General features: G+C 40.4%; 1 protein-coding gene across 4 annotated transcripts in view; it reads left to right on the top strand.

Annotated features, from left to right (window-relative positions):
- The window catches only part of ankmy2a (ankyrin repeat and MYND domain containing 2a), a 42,590-nt gene that overhangs the window by 18,541 nt on the left and 4,482 nt on the right, over positions 1 to 19,567 (top strand). For all 4 annotated transcript variants that reach the window (XM_048609614.1, XM_048609590.1, XM_020516181.2 and 1 more), the window contains 5 exons: positions 10,538 to 10,676; positions 15,436 to 15,534; positions 16,239 to 16,399; positions 17,712 to 17,926; positions 18,969 to 19,104. In XM_048609614.1, the coding sequence (XP_048465571.1) occupies positions 10,538 to 10,676; positions 15,436 to 15,534; positions 16,239 to 16,399; positions 17,712 to 17,926; positions 18,969 to 19,104 (750 nt within the window). The remainder of the gene's footprint in view (positions 1 to 10,537; positions 10,677 to 15,435; positions 15,535 to 16,238; positions 16,400 to 17,711; positions 17,927 to 18,968; positions 19,105 to 19,567) is intronic.

Here is a 19,567-nt window from a genome sequence, read left to right on the forward strand (position 1 = left end):
GCCAGGCGATTTCATGTCCCTCATTGTCCATGTGTTGTGAGACAAGTGAGAATTCGTTGTGTTTCTTGGTGGCTAGTTGATCTTCATGTATCCGTATTGTCAATTTTCTTCCGGTTTGGCCTGTGTAGTGTTTTTCACAGTCCTTATACGGTATTCTGTATATTACCCCGGTTTTGCTGGGTTTAGGTATGGGATATTGACGAACAAAACCGGAAGTAATACTAATCACCCCAGCGAATTGAGGCATATAAATAACAAGCGGGACGGAACACTACTGCTTCACCGGAGGCACGCTGACGATGTGGCCTAGCAGGGTGCTGAAATGTCTGAAATCAAACCCACCAGCTCAGTGAACATGTCTACAATCTCATGGGTCCACCAGTAAAAGATGTGGTTATCACCAGTCTCTAGAATTCTGGGATATCTTGTTTATTTTTAAAGCAAGTCTCCAATGTTCACAGTAAACCTTCAACAATCCTTTTAAAGAAATCAGTCCCAATATTTCCACAAAAGCTTGAAATAAATCATTTTTTCCACGGTTGTTCAAAACTGAAGTGCTCCAATAATATTAAATATGAAGATTCTGTAAGAACAATCTACATTTAACAATCCAAAAGGATTAGGGAAAAACTGTCGTAATTTATTTCAGTTCTTTCTGTTGATTGATAATTAAATCTCCAATCTTGCTCGATCTACAATCAGTAAAGGGGTGAGCTTATTCAGAGTGGTGAGAGGTTTATTCAGTGAGTAAGGATGTTGTAACTTCAACACAGTGCTCAAACATGTTCAACATGCTACGAATTATATGAAAGAAAATTTGACTTGCTAAACTAAATTAATAACTTCTATAAACGCAGTCGCTGCATTTTGTTTTTATGTATTTGTGGGATGAGTGTCTCTGGCAATGCGAATATTTGGTGCTCATCCTTTATTGCCTGCAGAAAGACCCTGTTGAGCTAGCTGCCCTCTTCAGCTATAGACCATGTGGTAGCAGTTCACCTACAGTGCTGTTAGAAAGGGAGTTCTAGGAGCTTGACCCAGCAACACTGAATGAATGGTTCCAAGATAGGCCAGTGTGTGGTTTCCAGAAGAGCATGAGAAATGGTCAGTGAGTGAACTATTTAATGTTTTTCGAGGTCTGTCCTTGGAACTTGTTTGAAGGTTACTTAATTTTGGAAGGCGATCTTTTAGTTCTTGGGAATCCATTTGCATTCACACTAACTCATTTGATTAGGTAATGCAGTCATGTATAACACAAACACAGAGTAGTGATAGATGTACAAGGTATTTTAACTCTCAAAGGAGCAGAATTAGGAGAATTCTTTAATATTCTGACCACTAAATCTCAATTAAACTGACACAGAACACAAAAAGAGACCATAATTTCCAAAAATAAAGAAATAAAATTCTGAAGAAGGGTCTCGACCCGAAACGTCAGCTTTCCTGCTCCTCTGATGCTGCTTGGCCTGCTGTTCATCCAGCTGTACACCTTGTTATCTCAGAATCTCCAGCATCGGCAGTTCCTACTATCTCCATAATTTCCAAACCACTGCAGTATTTAAACTGGCAGAAGGACAACAAGCCAAAGTTAGCAATAAAAGACCTTTTCAAAATAACTGATATATGTATGTGTATTTTTAAAAAAGCCATCATGTAAACACCTTCTGGAAGCTGATGAAGTCACAGTTAAAGTATTTTCGTTGAGTATGCACAAAACAGGAACATTTTAACGAGGCAGTCATTGTCCTTTTTACAGCATCTCTGATCTCAATCCCAAATCCCAGTCGGAGCAAACTGGAGCTGATTCTAGGGGTGGAGATCTGGAGGTGATGTCACAGCATAGGCATGGCTGCTCAGGAAGCAGATTTGCAGACTGCGAGTAGTGCCTGGAGAGGGATAATGTATGTGCTTTTTGGAGTTGTAATCTGCCAGGATCCACTAGAGAGCGGGAGACAGTTACCTGAGTTTGGTGATGAGTAGGTAATCAGTTCCTGGATTATTGTCTGTAGTTGATAAGGTTGATTTAGTTGATAGGGTTTGAAATGGAAGGAGAACTAAGCCCCATGCAGTGCTCTTCTTACAATATGTGGGAACTCAGTGACACTTCCAGTGTTCATGATGATGATGTATGCAGGAAGTATGTTCAGCTGCAGCTCCTGATTTGCCACATGGAGCATCTGGAGCTGCAGATGGACTCATTATGGAGCATTCGTGAGGCTGAGAATGTTGTGAATAGCATGGTTAGTGAGCCAAATCACACCACCAGTAAGGACCACTGAGACAGAAAAGAGTTGAGTGACCACCAGGAAGGCGAGTAAGCATGGGCAGGCAGTGCAGGAGTTCTCTCTGGCCAATTCCCTCTCAAAAAGGGATACTGTTTTGGACACTGTTGGGAGGAGGGGTGTGTGTGGCCCCTCCGGAGAAAGTAGCTGCAGAGCCAGATCAGTGGCGCCACAACTGGCAATGTTGTACAACAGAGAGGCTCAAAGTATAGGTGAGCAGTAATGATTGGGGATTCTATAGTCAGGAGCAGAGATGGTGTTTCTGTGGTGAGCCTCCAAGATGGTGTGTTGCCTTCCTGGTCACAGGGTCAAGGATGCCTCTGAGCCAGTACAGGATATTCTCAAGCGGATGGGCGAGTACCTGGAAGTTGGGGGCCCATATTGGTAATAACAACATGGGCAGGACGATAAGGCCCTGCGAAGGTAGTCGAGGGAGTAAGGTAGGAAGTTGAAAAGCAGGACCTGTAGGGTCAGAATCTGCCATATGCCAGTGAGGCTAGGAATCAGAAGATAGTACAGTTAAATGCATAGTTTAACAGCTAGTGTAAGAGGGTGGACTTCATGTATGTGGGATCATTGGAATGTCTTCCAGGGCAGGTGGGACCTGTGTATGAAGGATGGGTTGCACCTAAACTGGAGGGGCTCAAAGATCCTGGCAGGGAGGTTTGCTCGTCAACTCAGGAGGCTTTAAACAATTGTGGCAGGGGAGCATGAACAAGAGCAGTAGGTGAGCAATAAAATGACTGAGGAGAGGTGAAAGAAAAAGGCCAATATGATTATGAGGAAGGAGACGGAGAGGTTACTGAACACAGCATGACTGGCAGTCTGAAGTGTATTTGTTTTAATGCAAGGAGTGTGACCAGTAAGTAAACTTAGAGCTTGGATTAATACATATAGCTGTGATGTTATAGCTGTTACAGAGACTTGGTTCAGAGAGGAATAAGACTGGCAGCTTAACAGGGTTTTGATGTTTCAGCGGGGATAGAGGAGGGTGTAAAAGAGGTGGGGGAGTTGCGATATTGAGGAGGGAGAATATCACAGCTGTACTGAGGGAGGACGTCTTGCAGGGCTCATCCAGTGAGGCCATACGGCTGGAGCTCAGGAATAGGAAGGATGCAATCACTTTGATGGGATTGTACTACAGACCCCTCAATAGCTAGTGCATAATAGAGGAATAGATATATGGACAGATTACAGAAAAATGTAAAAGCACCAAGGGGTTGTGGTGGATGATTTTAACTGCCTCTATATTAACTCTGAATCGCTTAGTGTCAAGGTCTTGGATGGGTTTGGAATTTGTTAAGTGTGTCTCAGATGGTTTTTGGAAACAATATGTAAATAGTCCAACTAGGGGATGGGCCATACTTAACCTAGTATTGGAAAACGAACCTGGCCAGGTAATTGCAGTTTCAGTGGGGGGACCATTTCGGGAACAGTGACCATAATTGTGTAAGTTTTAAGTTACTTATGGGTAAGGACAAGAGTAGTCCTTTAGGTGAAAGTACTAAATTGGCGGAAGACTAACTACCACAATATTAGGCAGCAACTGAGGTACGGAGATGGGGGGCAGCTCTCTGAGGATACGTCTTTTAAAGGCCAGCATGTTCCAATGAAAATAAAGGATATGGATGGCCAGATTCGGGAACCTTGGATGACAAGAGAAATTGAGAGCTTAATCAAAAAAATTAAAAGGAGGCATACGTAAGATTTAGGAAACTGAAGACAAACAGAGCCCCGAAGAATACAAAGATAGAAAAGAACTCAAACAAGTAATTAGGAGGGCTAAAAGGGGCCATCAAATGTCTATGGCAAACAGGATTAAGGAAAATTCCACAGTGTTTTACATGTATATAAGGAGCAAGAGGGTAGCTAGGGAAGGGCAGATCCACTCGAGCAAAGGAAGGAATTTATGCATGGAGTTGGAGGAAGTTGGTGAGGTTCTTAACAAATATTTTGAATCTGTATTCATGAAGGAAAAGGGCATAGTGGGTGGTAAGTCTGGGAGGGGTATGTCGATATTCTAAAGCATGTCAATATATAAAAGGAGGTATTGGGTGTTTTGAAAAGCATTAAGGCAGTCATGTTGCCAGAGCCTGATGGGATCTATCCCGGAATGCTGAGAGAAGCAGATGAGGAAATTTGAGGCATTTGTACAAAATCTTCGTATCCTGTTTGGTCACAGAGAGGTGAGACTGGAGAATAGCTAGCATCCTTCCTTTTATATAAGAAGAGGAACAGGGATAATCCGGACAATTACAGGCCAGTGAGCTTTCTGTCAGGGGTAGAGAAATTATTAGATGTGATTCGTGGGATAGGATTCACTCACGTTTAGAAAAATATAGACTTATTAGTGTTAGGCAGCATGACTTTGCGCAGGGAAGATCATGTCTCACAATCCTCATTGAGTCTTCTGAGGAAGTGACAAAGTTGATTGAGGGCAGGACAGTAGATGTTGCCTATATGGACTTTAGAAAGGCCTTTGACAAGGTTCTTCATGGCAGCCCAATGCAAAAATAAAGTCACATGGGATCCGCAGTGAGCTGGTGAGATGGATACAGAACTGGCGTAGTCATAGAAGACAGTGAGTAACGGTGAAAGGATGTTTTTCTGACAGATCTGTGACCAGTGGAGTTCTGCAGGGTTCAGTGCTGGGACCCCTGTTGTATGTAATATATATTAAGTAATTTGGAGGAGAATGCAGGTGGCCTGATTAGTAAGTTTGCAGACAACACAAAGCCTGGGGAAGCTGTGTATAGTGAGATGTTCTGCAGCTTAGATGACTGACCTGCAACAACCACAATCATCTTCCCATAAGCCAATTGAGAGTTTGCTCCCTGATACCATTCGTTTCTGTTTTGTTAGAGCTCCTTGATGCCACACTCTGTCAAAGGTGGCCTTGATGTCAAGAGTTTGAGAAGGTAATTTGCCTAATAATTTCCCTGCCACAGTTGTGAGACTCACTGGTCTGTAATTCCCTGATTTATCCTTACTACCTTTCTTCAAATTAGTTTTCCTCATCTTCTAGAGCAGCCTGGGATACAACTCATCTGTACATGGCGAGTTATCCACTTTTAAGCCCATAAAACCTTTCGTACCTTCTTGCTACCTATGTCAAACCTTGTTTATCATCTGACATGGCTGACAGAAAATACAAACAATATCTTTGAATAAATCCTCTGGTGGTGATTTTTGTAATTCAAAGGATTAATTTTGTGGCAAATTTACTAATCTTATGCTAAACTGTTGAGAGATATCCTCTTAACAGTACAGAATCAAATTGATAAGTAAACACAAGTTTAAATTCATTTCAAAGTCAATTAATATCCGGTTGCTTTAGGCTGGAGATCAGAACTCTGGTTTTGATTGCACAAATGTTTGCATTTCTTAAAAATACAGTGTATTGTGCCCTGGTGTCTCTTCGATTCAAAATTAATTATTGGTTTCTCTATTCTTACTTTTTGAAATGTGACACAAAGTAGCCTTGGACAGGGTTTACCATTAAAATTGTGATGAGTTTCTGACGTATGATGGACAGAACGTTCATGCATTAATATTTGTCAAGATATAAGCAAATTTCCAAGGAGCTGCTCGAGATATGTTAGAAAATATTAGTTCATAAGACTGGATCACTAGGGATGCAAAACACAGTGCTATGTTCTTCTAAATGTCTTTTAAGGACATAATGCTTGATTGTTGTTGGGTGTATACTGGAAGAGTTCTTGCATATGTTAATTATGAAACAAAATCTTAGCACCAGATTAGATGTAATGCCCCGTTGTTGGGCTTTGGGGATTAGTGAGTGCAAAATACTGGGAGGCATAGGCAGGCAAAGTAAGAAAAGAAAATCCTCTACTCTGGTTCCCACTTGTGGGATGCCCTAATCAACGTGTCCAGAATCTGCTCAAGTCGAGAATCGGCATGTTCAGTCACATGGAAACCTGTATCAGAAACATGTGACCTGAAATAGACATCATAGTCAAATCAAGAGACAGCCAACCGTGACTGGGAGACACATTATGAATAGAACAGAAAAATATTGAGAAAAAGCTGGAGGGCACTTTAAAATAGAATATCTTTTATTGTCATGCTGTATTACCATTGTGAATAAGATAACAGGTACACATTTGTTCAAGTACTTGCTACACTTTGGTTATCTTAAAGGTTTGCTGTGCAGTTCAAAGAACTTAAAGCCCTGAATTAAGATTCAAACAGAAACACAGGGTGCAATTTGCCTCTTCCTAAACTGATGGGAATAATGGCAAATGTGATGATTTAAATGGCAAGAGTACAGAAATCAGATTATTGGTATGGAATTAGACTGTGACTGAATTTTCTTCCACCTTAGGTGGCAAGATCAAAATCTGGGTGTCAGGTGGTGAGAAAAGTTTATTTTGCATTTTTTAATTACACAGCTCTCCATATTAACTTTCCTTTCGCATTTAACTTCTCTCCAGTCAAGAAACTCATGCTTCAAAAACTCAAAAGTATAAACCAAGTGGGTACTTTTTTGAGTTGGGTTCTCCAATTGAGTCTAAGTGAGTTCACAGCTGTGCCAGCTATCTTTCTTCTCTTTACATTACTTTAGATGGAGCTGCTACAACTGGCAGCTGCCTAATAACAAGGAACATGGGCACTTTGGGCAATCATGCACAAGCTAAGGATACATCATACTATTTGTTAGCACATTAAATTTGGTTTCTTGCAACTGCTGTTCATTTCATCTGTAAGAATAAATCTTAGACAATGAAGCTGAATGTTGTCAGGGCTCAGGCATCCCTTTAATAACACATGTCTGTTCTTTTTCTCTCAGATCAGTTGCAACTAATCTAATAAAGAATGGTTCTGATAAATAGAGCTATTCAAACTAGCGGTGCCACAATAACAAGAAAGGTGCAGAAGAGAGAAAGAACAGCTTCTACAGGCTCAGCACAGGCAGAAACAGCCATTTCCTGCTGCACGCCATCCGCAGAGAGAAGCAACAGGATATGACTCACTAGTGAGGTGGAGAGTCCTGGCATGAAACTGTGCCAAATTCACACTGCAGAGAGCAGCACTGTAGTGTGACTTATTTGAAGAAGACTGACAATGTCCTAAACTACATCCTCACCTATGCCAACCGTTGGACAAGGGCTGGATGACAGTCTGATCATGGTAGCCCTCAAGGTTATGGTTGTCTTTCTATTGCAAGCAGGTTATTTCAGAGAACAACTGAGAACCTCTGTAGGATTTCACAGTCCCCAATTCATATGTGCATGAAAATGTCACTAATGCCAGAGCCCATCTATTCAAAATGTCCTCCCTTGACACGGCCAGTCAAGCAGCAAGGGCACCAGGATTTACATCCATCCCTGGCTTCCTGCAGATTCACAGTACAAACAATTGCACCAACGTGGCTCAATCAGTAGTCTATCATCAACCAGTAGTCTTTGTTTACAGAAGAGAATTCTACCCTTTAATGTTCACCTTATTATGGCCATTACAGCCAGATTGTGTAAACATGTGCGGTATACCCAGGGAGCTGCTGTGACTCATGTACTGGAGTGTTCACGTATCAGACAATTTCCTATGCGCAACCCATACAATGGTTGGTGGATGTTGAGAGTATCTGCTTCAAACCTGCCTTGTAGCATTCTTTTTAAAAAAAAGTCCTTAGATGACCACAAACCAGCATACATTGCTGTCCACTCAGGGTCATCGTGGTACAGACCATGAGTCTCTTGGACATGAAATTGAAGAATATGTCACTTGTGCTGACTACAGAGTTGTGTCTTCTGTATGGTGCTCAGCTGGTGCCTGGTTTCTGGTAGCCCTCTGAACATCAGAGACTTGAAGCATTTCTTCCTCAATCAACTGTGGAGATATATTGATGTGTTCACCTGAGCTGTGCTGTCCCTGAGTTTAATCTAGAAAGTGAACTCTCTGAGATGATTGTTTCTGTGGTGGTTAAGGATACAGGTGAATTTCTTGCTGGTGCATTCTCCTGAGGATTCACACACTGCATCCTGTGAGATGGTGGTGTTGTTGAAGAGAGTTCAAGCTGTTGCCTGTTCCTGACTGATGGTCCCTAGTGCCTACAAAAGAGATCTACTACTGACTACTTTGCACGACTTCTGCCTGTGCCTCTTTAGTGGAGCCACAACACTGACCCATGCTGCGATCTTTGGCCAGGCTTGATGGGTGTGGCAAAATGACTGCCATGCCCAGTGAGCCAGGAAGAGTTTTGACCTTCTCTCTATGATGCTATCCATCAGCACCCATCCAACGCTGGGAGTGCATTTTGCTGTAACCTAGAGTTTGCTGCGTTCAGTTTTCAGGCGACCATCACTGGCTGAGAGGATGCTCTTGGCTCCAGTACAGTCAGTTCTGATATAACGTGTGTTTCTTCAATGCGAATTGGCTTTAATGCAATTGAAGAATTTAGACCGCTATTTGTAGAATGCGAACCTTCCCTACCTGTATTGGCTATAACGCAATTCCGGCCCCATTAGTTTAAATGGCGGCTATTGCACAATTTTCTTATAATGTGAGATCACAGGAGGACGAAACTATCACATTATATCAGAACCGACTGTATCTGGAATGGTGTCCAGTTTGACTTTAAATGTGGTCCCAGGCCTTCTAGACGGGAGGTGGGTGAGAGCTTTTGGTTTGGTTGCCTCAGTTTGTGGAGTAACTTACACAATAATTTACTTGTGTAGTGTCTGATAGGGGTGATGAAAGGAGCAGTACACGATCTGTTAACATAACTTCTCCCTGACCATGGTGGCTCTGATACATCCAAAATGTGTCATAATTATAATATCAAATTGGAACATTCCGCTTGCAGGGTTTAGGAGCTAGTTGGAAGGACAGATCATTTTCATAAAGGAGGTAAGACTAGCAGAAATGAATTGTGAGCATAAGGAGAAAATCAATATGGAAACAAAATGTTGTAAATATTCAGCAGTCTGGAATGCAGCACAAAACACAGTTAATGTTTCAGATTAATATTTCATCAATTCCTACCTGTTACATTTCTAACTGTTTTTCCCATTCTGATGAAGGGTAACTGACCTGAAACCTTAACTCTTTCTCTGTCCACAGATAATGTCAGATCAGCTGGGTCTTGCACTACATTTTCAGTTTTTGTTATGGATTTCCAGCATCAGCAATATTTTGTCTTTAGCAACAATAGAGCAGAAAGAGGAGTAAACAAAGCAAACAGTGCTGAGTTCTGTATGAAAAACTGTCCCCCAGTGATTTTGTTGCAAAAGTCTTCATTAGTTAATGCTGTAATACTATTCATGCTGTTCTGAAGATTGCAGTCTTGGAAGTGATGAGTCCACCAGGTAATATTGCACATATTAGATAAGACCCAGTTCAAGGTTTTGGCTGTGGATTTTGCAGCATGGTATATATTTCCAGGATATGATAGTAGGATGAAACAGCAAGCTGTGATCAAGCCATGGGAGTGAGAGAAGTTTCAGGGGCCAAATAGGCTATTTCTCTGCTTTCTTCTGAGAGGGGAAGGAACAACATTGAGTGATTGGCCAAATGGTGATATGTCTTGAGTACAGTGATGCAGTAATGTGCTCAGTTGTCTGTCTGGAAGGTGCAAGTGAGAACAGACATTTGCAAGATCGGTGCGTTTTGTAGATACATGCACACTGTATATTTTTTAAGATACATAAATGGATGGAATCTTTTCACACCGTCAAACTAAATTGAAATGTGATCTCAAGAAATGCTGTCAGAAAATTAATTAATTGGGCTTTCTGTTTACTCTTGTCATTTGTACAAATCATTATTGCCCTCATAGAGAGGGTGCATGAATACTGCTCAGGAAGTGAAGGCAAAGAGACTGAGGCACAACTGATATTCCTGAACATGAAGATAGCAAGAAAATAGTTTTTTAAAGAAGATTCCATTATGATGTAGTGACAGGAAATTGGCTCCAGTAGTGGAGCAGAGTGGAGGAGTTGAACAGCAATGGAATTTAAGGGAACTAAAGGTTATTTGGGATGTAACACTGAAAAAGGCTTTTTAAAGACAAGGATCTCAATATCAATCTACCTGGACGTTGGAAGCCTGTGAGGTTTGCGAGCATGGATAATGAACTACAAGGCTGAAGGTTTTTTCACTGGAGCTGTCCTGCACAATCTTGCTGAGTAATACAGTTTTTGAAGCACTTTTGGAAGACCATTGACACATTCTAAAGGTATGAAATGTGTGAATTATGTTCTTTTTGTTTATAACGTTTTTGGTTTTTTTTGTAGCATGGAATGACTCCTTTAATGCATGCTGCATATAAAGGCAAGGCTGAAATGTGCAAGCTGCTGTTGCAACATGGTGCAGATGTGAACTGCAATGAACATGAGCATGGATATACAGCCCTTATGTTTGCTGGACTTTCAGGTAACTTCCTTGTTTAATGCTGTGGTGTTACATTGATAGGACCCTTGGTATCTGGTGAATGGGTTGACTTCTTAACTTACAACAGGTGTTACTACAGCAGGCTTTGTTTTAACCAGCACCTTATGAACTGGAACTCTCGATAAACTAGCACAAATTATATACCTGAAATACTAGAAGTTTACTGTTTCTCTGTGATGTCCAAGTAGTCAGTTGAGGGTGAGTGAGAAGGCTGTCTGCCAATAGGTTTATTTAAGTGATTCTTGCTGTAAATAAAGTATAACACTGTTATATACCCCCAAAACATGATTCTATTACTTAGTGTGTGATTTAACATTGATTATGTGGGCCACTTGATCAACCGGAATATTTAATAAATCAGCAAGCTCCTGGTCCCATAAGTCCCACTGAAAAGTTTGATGTATTCATTTCCCTTGCATAGCATAAATTAAAATATTAAATAGTACTCCCTAACTCCTGGAATCAGCAAAAATGAACTTTGAATTGATCTAAACATCAAAAGTGGGGGATAGGTGTTTTCTGAGACCGACAGGAGTAGGGGAATAGTTGGTGTACAGCTTACACCAACTCTCCTCCTTCATGCTTGTTCAGATTTCTGCTCATCCCTCACCTGTGCTCCCTTCAGGCTTCCACTCTTCTGCATCCCCCTCACGGGCCGCCTTCTAACCCTTCCATGAGAATTCCCCTCCCCCAAAGAATAGCAGGCTCTCTGTGGGCCTGTGCTAGACCCAACCTCTGGCCTTTGGTAGGCTCTCTCAGTCTATTGTGGAACCTGACTGTGGAGTCCTGGGCTGTTCTCCACCTCGCCCTCTCTTTTCATGGAGCAACAGATTGATAGAAACTAGAAGCAAGATCTGTTTCATACACTAAGACCATTATGCTGTTGTACACCACTGAGTCATGATATTTACCAAATAGTCTCTTGACATGATATATCTTTTCAAGCTTTAAACTTCACAATTTCCTAATATGAAAAAGTTACGTCAGATTATGGCTAACAAAATTACCATATACGACCATTCATCAGTAGAATAGGACAAGGCAATTTGACAATGTTAATAACTCTTTTTCAAATGTGAAACTAAACAGCAGAGCCACACAGATTGAAACATGATCCCCCAGAGTTAGAAGAAGTATCATTTGCTCCATTCAATCTCTAATCTTTGAAGTCATCCTAACAAATGGAAATCTAACCAAAACATGATTACAAAACTAAATAAAAACCGAAAGAACTGCAGATGCTGTAAATCAGGAATGAAAACAAAGTTGCTGGAAAAGCTCAGCAGGTCTGGCAGCATCTGCGAAGGGAAAAACAGAGTTAACGTTTCGGGTCCGGTGACTCTTCCTCAGAACTGATAGTGGCTGGGAAAATGTCAGTCTCTTCATGGGGTACATGGCACATTCCTTGTTCCAGTCCTATTCCAGCCCCCACCCACAACTCTTTCTCCGAAACATTGATGATATCGTCGGTGCTGCTTCCCTCTCTCGTCTGGAATTGGAAAACTTCATCAATTTCACCTCCAATTTCCACCCTGCCATCACGTTTACCTGGTCTACCTCTGACTCCTCCCTTCCCTTCCTCGACATTTCTGCTTCCATTTCTGGGGATAGACTGGCCACTAATATCCACTACAAACCCACTGACTCCCACAGCTATGTGGACTATAGATCCTCACAACCTGCTTCCTGTAAAGACTTTATCCCATTCCCTCAGTTCCTCCGTCTCCGTCGCATATGTTCAGATGAGGCCAGTTTTGACAAAGGAGCCTCCAAAATGTCCACCTTCTTCCTCAACCGAGGATTCCCCACCTCCGTTGTCGACAGGGCCCTCAATAAGGTCCGACCCATCTCCCGCACTTCCGCCCTCACCCCTTCTCTTCCCTCCCGCAACAGCGATAGCCCTATCCTCACCTACCATTCCACCAGCATTCACATCCAGAAGATCATCAGACGCCGTTTCTGCCACCTCCAGCAATATGCCACCACCAGGCACATATTCCCCTCCCCTCCCTTGTCCGCCTTCCGCAGGGACCGTTCCCTCCAGGACACCCTGGTCCACACCTCCTTCACCCCCAACACATCCCCACAGCACTTTCCCCTGTAACCGGCGAAGGTGCAACACCTGCCCATTTACCACCTCCCTCCCCAGTATCCAAGGGACCAAACATACCTTCCAGGTGAAGCAACACTTCACCTGCACTTCCCAGAATCTGGTCTACTGCATTCGCTGCTCACAATGTGGTCTCCTCTACATTTGGGGAAACGAAGCGTAGACTTGGCGACTGCTTCGCAGAACATCTACGTTCTGCTCGCAAAAAAGACCCTGAACTACCTGTTGCCTGCCACTTCAATGCACCACCCTGCTCTCTGGCCAACATCTCTGTCTCTGGCTTGCTGCAGTGTTCCAGTGAAGCCCAACGCAAGCTGGAGGAACAACACCTCATTTTCTGCCTGGGGACCCTACAGCCCTCTGGACTCAATATTGAGTTCAATAATTTTAGGGCCTAAACTCTCCCATGTCCCAGCACCCTACCCCACACACCAGGCCTTGTTACCACGTAGCCTGCCACTACACACCCCCTGTTGTTAGTCACTAACAGTCCCCATTAACAACTACTCACCCTCCCAGCCTGATCGTTAGCAACTCCTTTATCTGTCCAACTGTCTTTCTTTCTCTTTGGGCTCTATCCTATCGTTTACTCCCTACCCCACCCACCTCCCTATTTTCTGCATATAAACTGACGTTTTCCCAGCCACTATCAGTTCTGAGGAAGGATCACTGGACCCGAACGTAAACTCGGTTTTTTCCTTCACAGATGCTGCCAAACCTGATGAGCTTTTCCAGTAACTTTGTTATAGATCAATCACTCGTTTCTTCAGTAAAATGAATAGGAGTAAGCCACTGACGTCCTCAAACCTGTTCTGCTATTCAGTCAATTGATTCAATGATTGTCATCTGAAATCTCAATTTCTCTGCATCCAAAATCTTGATTTCACTTCTGAATAGTTGAGCTTTGATTTTAAGATTGTTTCCCTTGTTTTGAATTTCTCCACAGGAAATAGGACAGATGCAGATAAACTATCAGATCTCTCTATTATATCATATCATACAGATTGATTAATTAAATCACTCCTCAATCTTCTACTCTTGAGGGAGTATTAAACAAATTTTGTGACCTGCTTGTCTAAGCCCAGTTTATTTGGTATATCTGCATAATGCTTCTTCCAAGCCCACTATATTTCTCCTTGGGAATCATGCCCACAATTTTTAAAATTTATTTTTTCATGGCATGTGGGCTTTAATGGCTAGGCCAGCATTTATTTCCCATCCCTAATTGCCTGTGAGAAGATGGTGATGAACTGCTATTTGAACCACTGCAGTGTGTGATGTGGCTGTGCCCCGAATGCTGTTCAGTAGGCATTTTCAGGATTTTACTAAAGCTTAAAAGTTTTGGCAAAGATCTGTAGCTTGGGTTGTGGGTGAGATTGTTGACTTGCTCGCTGAGCTGGCTTGTTTTCATTCAGATGTTTCGTCACCATGCTAGGTGACATCATCAGTGGGGCATCTGATGAGGCGATGTTGTTCTACTCCACTTGGAATTTGTACTGTCTGATCCGTTACAGTGAGTAGTGTCATTTCCGGTTTTGATCTTAGAAACCCATACAGATCAAAACCAGGAATGACATCGCTTCATCGGAGGCTCCACTGATGATGTCACGTAGCATGGTGCCGAAACGTCTGAATGAAAACAAGCCAGCTTGGCGAGCAAGTCAACAACCTCATTTTACTGAAGCAATAGCAAAGCAACAGTGATATTTCTGGGCTGTGGTCGTGTTCCAATACACCAGCTGCTGTTAGTGTTCTAGTGGCAGAGGTCATGAGTCACAGTACTCTAAATGGATCCTGGTCAAACTTCAACGTCATGTTTGCATTCCAACTTCCATGAGATAAAGGCAAATATTCCATTAACCTGATGATTACTAATTGTACCCATGGTCTAGTTTTTAGTGAATTGTACACAGACACCCAAATCTATTTGATTTTCCACAGTTCTTAATCTTTCACCATTTACACAATATTCTGATTTTTCTCTTTCTTAAATCCAAATTGGATGTCCTCCATGTTGTCTTACATTTAAAATTAATTTGTGATAGTTTTAGCCACTAATGTTGTCTATTCCTCTATCCAGCTACACAACTTTGTCAATTCATTACTTGAAATTGCTTATGTACTAGCAGAGACTTGTAAATATTTGCAGTGTAATAATTTTTCTTATTGCAACAATACTTCTTTACATCTCTTTGCCATGCTATTTTGGCTTCCCTACGCCATCCATCTTCTGCCACATTCAACTGATTGCTTTTATATCTCCCAAATCAAGTCTATTTATATATGGTGAAAAGCTGGTAAAGACTTGGGAAAGATCTGTGGCAGACAAAACTTCTCCCCTTCTGACACTCTGGTAACAGAATAGGGATAATAGCAATATATTCTCCATCTCTCAAACCAATTACCACGCCCTGTCACAAGGTTAACACAAATTCCTTGTGCTGTTTTTTTTCTAATAATTGCATGCTGAATAGGGATGTCATAACAGCAAGTCAACAATTGGAACATATTAATGTCTTCAGGTAATAATAAATCTCCTCGGCAATTTAATACTTTGTAATTTTTTGTTAAAACTATGTATATTCTGTTTACAAGAATGTTTCATTAGAGGACTGTTTTATTTGACTGTAGGCAGTAAAGAGATAACCAGGATGATATTAGAAGCTGGAGCTGAAATAGATGTTGTAAACTCTGTAGGTCGAACAGCAGCACAGATGGCTGCCTTTGTTGGTAAGTTATTGGAATGTACAAGTATATAACTTTTACATATAGTTTATTTCTAATCTGTCAAGTTTTAGAAAAAGCATGCTGATATGAAGGAGAATAATTCTAAGTGGGCACTTGCAACAGTAGTGAAAATATAGAAGTAAATAATGGCTTAAACTTTTTTTATATGTATAATTTTCTTAATGCTGAAGTATATATCTAGTTTTATTGATGTTCTGTGACTAAATGCTAGCAATTCCCAATCCAGTAGCTCATGTACTAAGTATATGCTCTAAGATAACCAATTGCTGTTGAGAATCTCTGTGAGATTTCACAAACAGAAACCTTTAAGCTGAAATTACATGAATGATTAGCAGCACAATCAAGTCACTTTGAAATCTTGCAGTCCCTTGGTGCTCCTTATTTACAAACATTTGGAATTGTGTTGCCACACATTGTAGACCATAGTAATCGGGATTTACAATACATAACTTATTTTCCTGGTGATTTTGATAAATAAAAATCTCATTGCTCCAGTATCGTTATGGCTATTTAGGTTTTGAGCAAAACTTGATCACGGACTCTGTAACTTGAGATGTGGGTTTCCCAAAGTTGGAGGGCACAATATCAATTCTAGTTCTGGGAGATGAAATATTTGTGTATTTATTTTTAAATGGTTCAGTGGTCATGTTTTACTGAAAAGTATTATTGATTGTTATCCTGTTTAGGCCAGCATGACTGCGTAACTATCATCAACAATTTCTTTTCACGTGAAAGATTGGATTGCTACACAAAACCACAAGGCCTTGACAAAGAACCGAAACTTCCAGTCAAATTAGCAGGGCCCCTGCACAAGATCATCATAACAACAAACCTTCACCCAGTTGCGGTTAGATATCTTTGCTCCTGATCCATATGAAAGTTAAGACCATGCTGTTGGTTTTATTTTAGTACTTATTTTCCTTTTTATTTAAAACTACCTTTGCTCCTTTTAAATTTTTGTTGATTGTTAAATATTTCCACAAGGTAAAGCTGGTGAGTCTGCCTGTCCCCAGCACTTTCCTTGAAATAATCCTGAGGCGGTGTGCAATACTTAACCCTCAATTACTTTGAATCCGTTTTTTTAAGTAATTTTTATTTCCTGCTTCAGCTTGGCATGCAGTGTTTGACTATGGTTAGGCTTGTATGATTCAGGATTTATAGGAACAAATTTAGGCTTATTTCATGGCATAGTACTAGATCATTGACTTGTTTACTTCAAAGGGATTTATTGACCATTTCTAAATCTTTGTTATATCATTAGATTTTCTAAAAAGAATTCTGCAATGGTATTTGAATTCCTAGGGTGTAAGGCAGTGATTTTTAAAAAAAATAATAATTTAGGTGTATTCTTTGTAACATTATGAATTATATTTCTTTTATTTATATACGAGAAACTTTAAGTAGACCAGGTTGTTGCAATTTTAACTTTGGAACTGCATCATTTGTTTCTGACAAATTCCTTTTGTCTTGTTGTACAAGGCCGAAGTAAGTAATCTGCACTTAAATTCGGAGTGAACACTGATATGATCGCAGGTTAGCCCAGATTTATACTTTAGCCCAAGGACACTCCATAATCTTTTCTGAATTCTACATGCAGAAGTTATATAAAAGTATTATCTGTTGTGGGAAGTGTGTTAAGTAGCCCATTGTAGAGTGGTAGTTAATGTTTGAAATAAATACTTTTATAAGATTGTTATTTGATTGTGGAAACATAATTTACCAGGGTACTTGGGGGAGATGGGGAGAGGCCTGCCTTTCATATCAAAGGAAATGAGATTCATGAGTACATGTAGTTCAGGCGAAAGCAACATCTCTTTTTAATTGTGAGATGAAATTTATACATATGAAGAGAAACCAGCAGATAACAGCAGTGAAGCTTTACTTTGCATCAGTGAGTCAAATAATTTTCTGTCATTCATTTGAGTTTCCATTTTCTCAGACCTTTGCTTTGTGTCCTGATTTCTGTATTTAAGAGGCAGAATACATTTTCTTAAAATATATTGCATTGTAGGTAGGGTCGATTTGAAGTCCTGACTAATTGACCAATACATCAGATATCCCACCGCTTTCAAGATGACAACCTAGAATTTAAGATTGAAGAGTTCCTTATATACTATTTTTATTATTTGTGTTTCACTTTATTATCTGTGTTTCTCAAGATTGTGCTCATGGTTAAGGAAAATCCTTTACTGGCAGATGTTGAGGCATTGCGCAAATGCTATAAAGTGTTGGATCTTATCATTGAAAAGTGTATGAAACAGAGGGAAATCAATGAAGTGCTGGCAATGAAGATGCACTACCTCAGCTACATCTTCCAGAAGTGTATCAGTTTCTTAAAGGAGCATGAAAATAAACTTGACGGGCTTGTTAAAAGGTAAAAGATTTGTTTGGGAACAACGAAAATGTGTCTGGTAGCAGAAGCCTTGAGCATTGTTGAGAAAGGCACATTTTTGTCAAAGCTCCTTATCTTCTACTCAGCAAGACAATTCACAAGAATACCAATTTGAGGAAAACCAACATTTTTACTGTGTGACAGGAGAGTGCAGATTGGTTGGCAAGTGAATTCTGATTGGTAGAGGCACCAGTTAATGCTGATTGACCAGTTAACTGCCTGTGTTTGGTTAAATTTCAAACTAGGTAGGTTGGTTGATGGGTCCATGACAAGATCTCTAGCAAATGATCAGCACTTTCTGCTCAGACGTTTATAAATGGGGGTTTTCTCTTTAAAGTTTTCATTTTTGCACATTGTCCTGAGGAGTGACAAAATGTCTTTTTTTCAATAAAACTCAAAAACTTAAATGTCTTGCCCAGTATGTAATTCATTAGTAATGACATAATGTATAATTGAGTAGTTTTTAATTGAAGTACATCTACCTTTAGAATGCAATATGCACAGATTCCTGCAGTCTTGGTTTCCAGCAAGGAACACTGAGCTTGTTTGGCAATTTGTTTAATTGTAGTGCCTCTGTTTCTGTGTCATACAGTTTAATTGTACCAAATAGTATCATGGTGTAAAACTAAATTTCTAAAATATGTAGAAATGTATAGTTTCTCTTCCATTCTGTTTTAAAACTGTGTGGTGTAACATGGACATATGAAAGATGTATGGAACTGAAAGACCTCATTGACTTAATACGTAGTCAAGGATGCAGACCTTTGAAAATGTTTTGATATTGTGGACTCGTTGCTATGCAACTTGTGGATAATTAGTGAAATGCCAATTGTAAATCTCTTCAGATCTTTCACTGAAATAATGTTGGTTCTAAAAACCCTTCGTGGAATTTTTGTAACTGTTAAAAGCATAATCACTTGCAATGTTACGGCAAATATATATTCAGCAATAAACAATTGTAGATGTGTTGAGAGTTTTATGGTGGACTGAGTTAAGTTCTCTTGCCTCTTATTATTTTGTGCAGCTTATTAAAAGGACGCGATACAGATGGTTTTCCGTATTACCAAGAAAAATTTATCAGAGAATGCATCCGAAAGTTCCCATGGTGCGAAGCTACACTTTTGCAGCAGCTTGTCAGAACTATTGCTCCTGTTGAAATAGTAAGTTATACAAACTTTAAATCAAAAATGGCTAAGCAATATTTTGTATGAATATTGTACCATATTCTCAGATTTTCTTAAAAATATATCAGTGATATGTTGATATATGATCATTATTCTTTGTGTACACTACTAAACTGAGTTATCGATGGACTGTTCAACTGGGGTGGATCAGGAAAGATGACAGTTGAGAATGCCATCTATTTACATACTTAGATTTCCAGCAATTCTTGTTGAATTGCGGTCAGCAATATAATGATAGCCATTTCACTTGTCAAGAATACTGAGCTAATCTCACAACTTATTCATGATCAAACCCAGAATCACCATGTTTTCAGAGATAGTAGGAACTGCTGATGCTGGCGAATCTGAGATAACAAGGTGTAGAGCTGGATGAACACAGCAGGCCAGGCAGCATCAGAGGAGCAGGAAAGCTGACGTTTCGGGTCTGGACCCTTCTTCA

This window comes from Rhincodon typus, chromosome 2 (assembly GCF_021869965.1).
Source record: "Rhincodon typus isolate 14 chromosome 2, sRhiTyp1.1, whole genome shotgun sequence".
NCBI lineage: Eukaryota > Metazoa > Chordata > Chondrichthyes > Orectolobiformes > Rhincodontidae > Rhincodon > Rhincodon typus.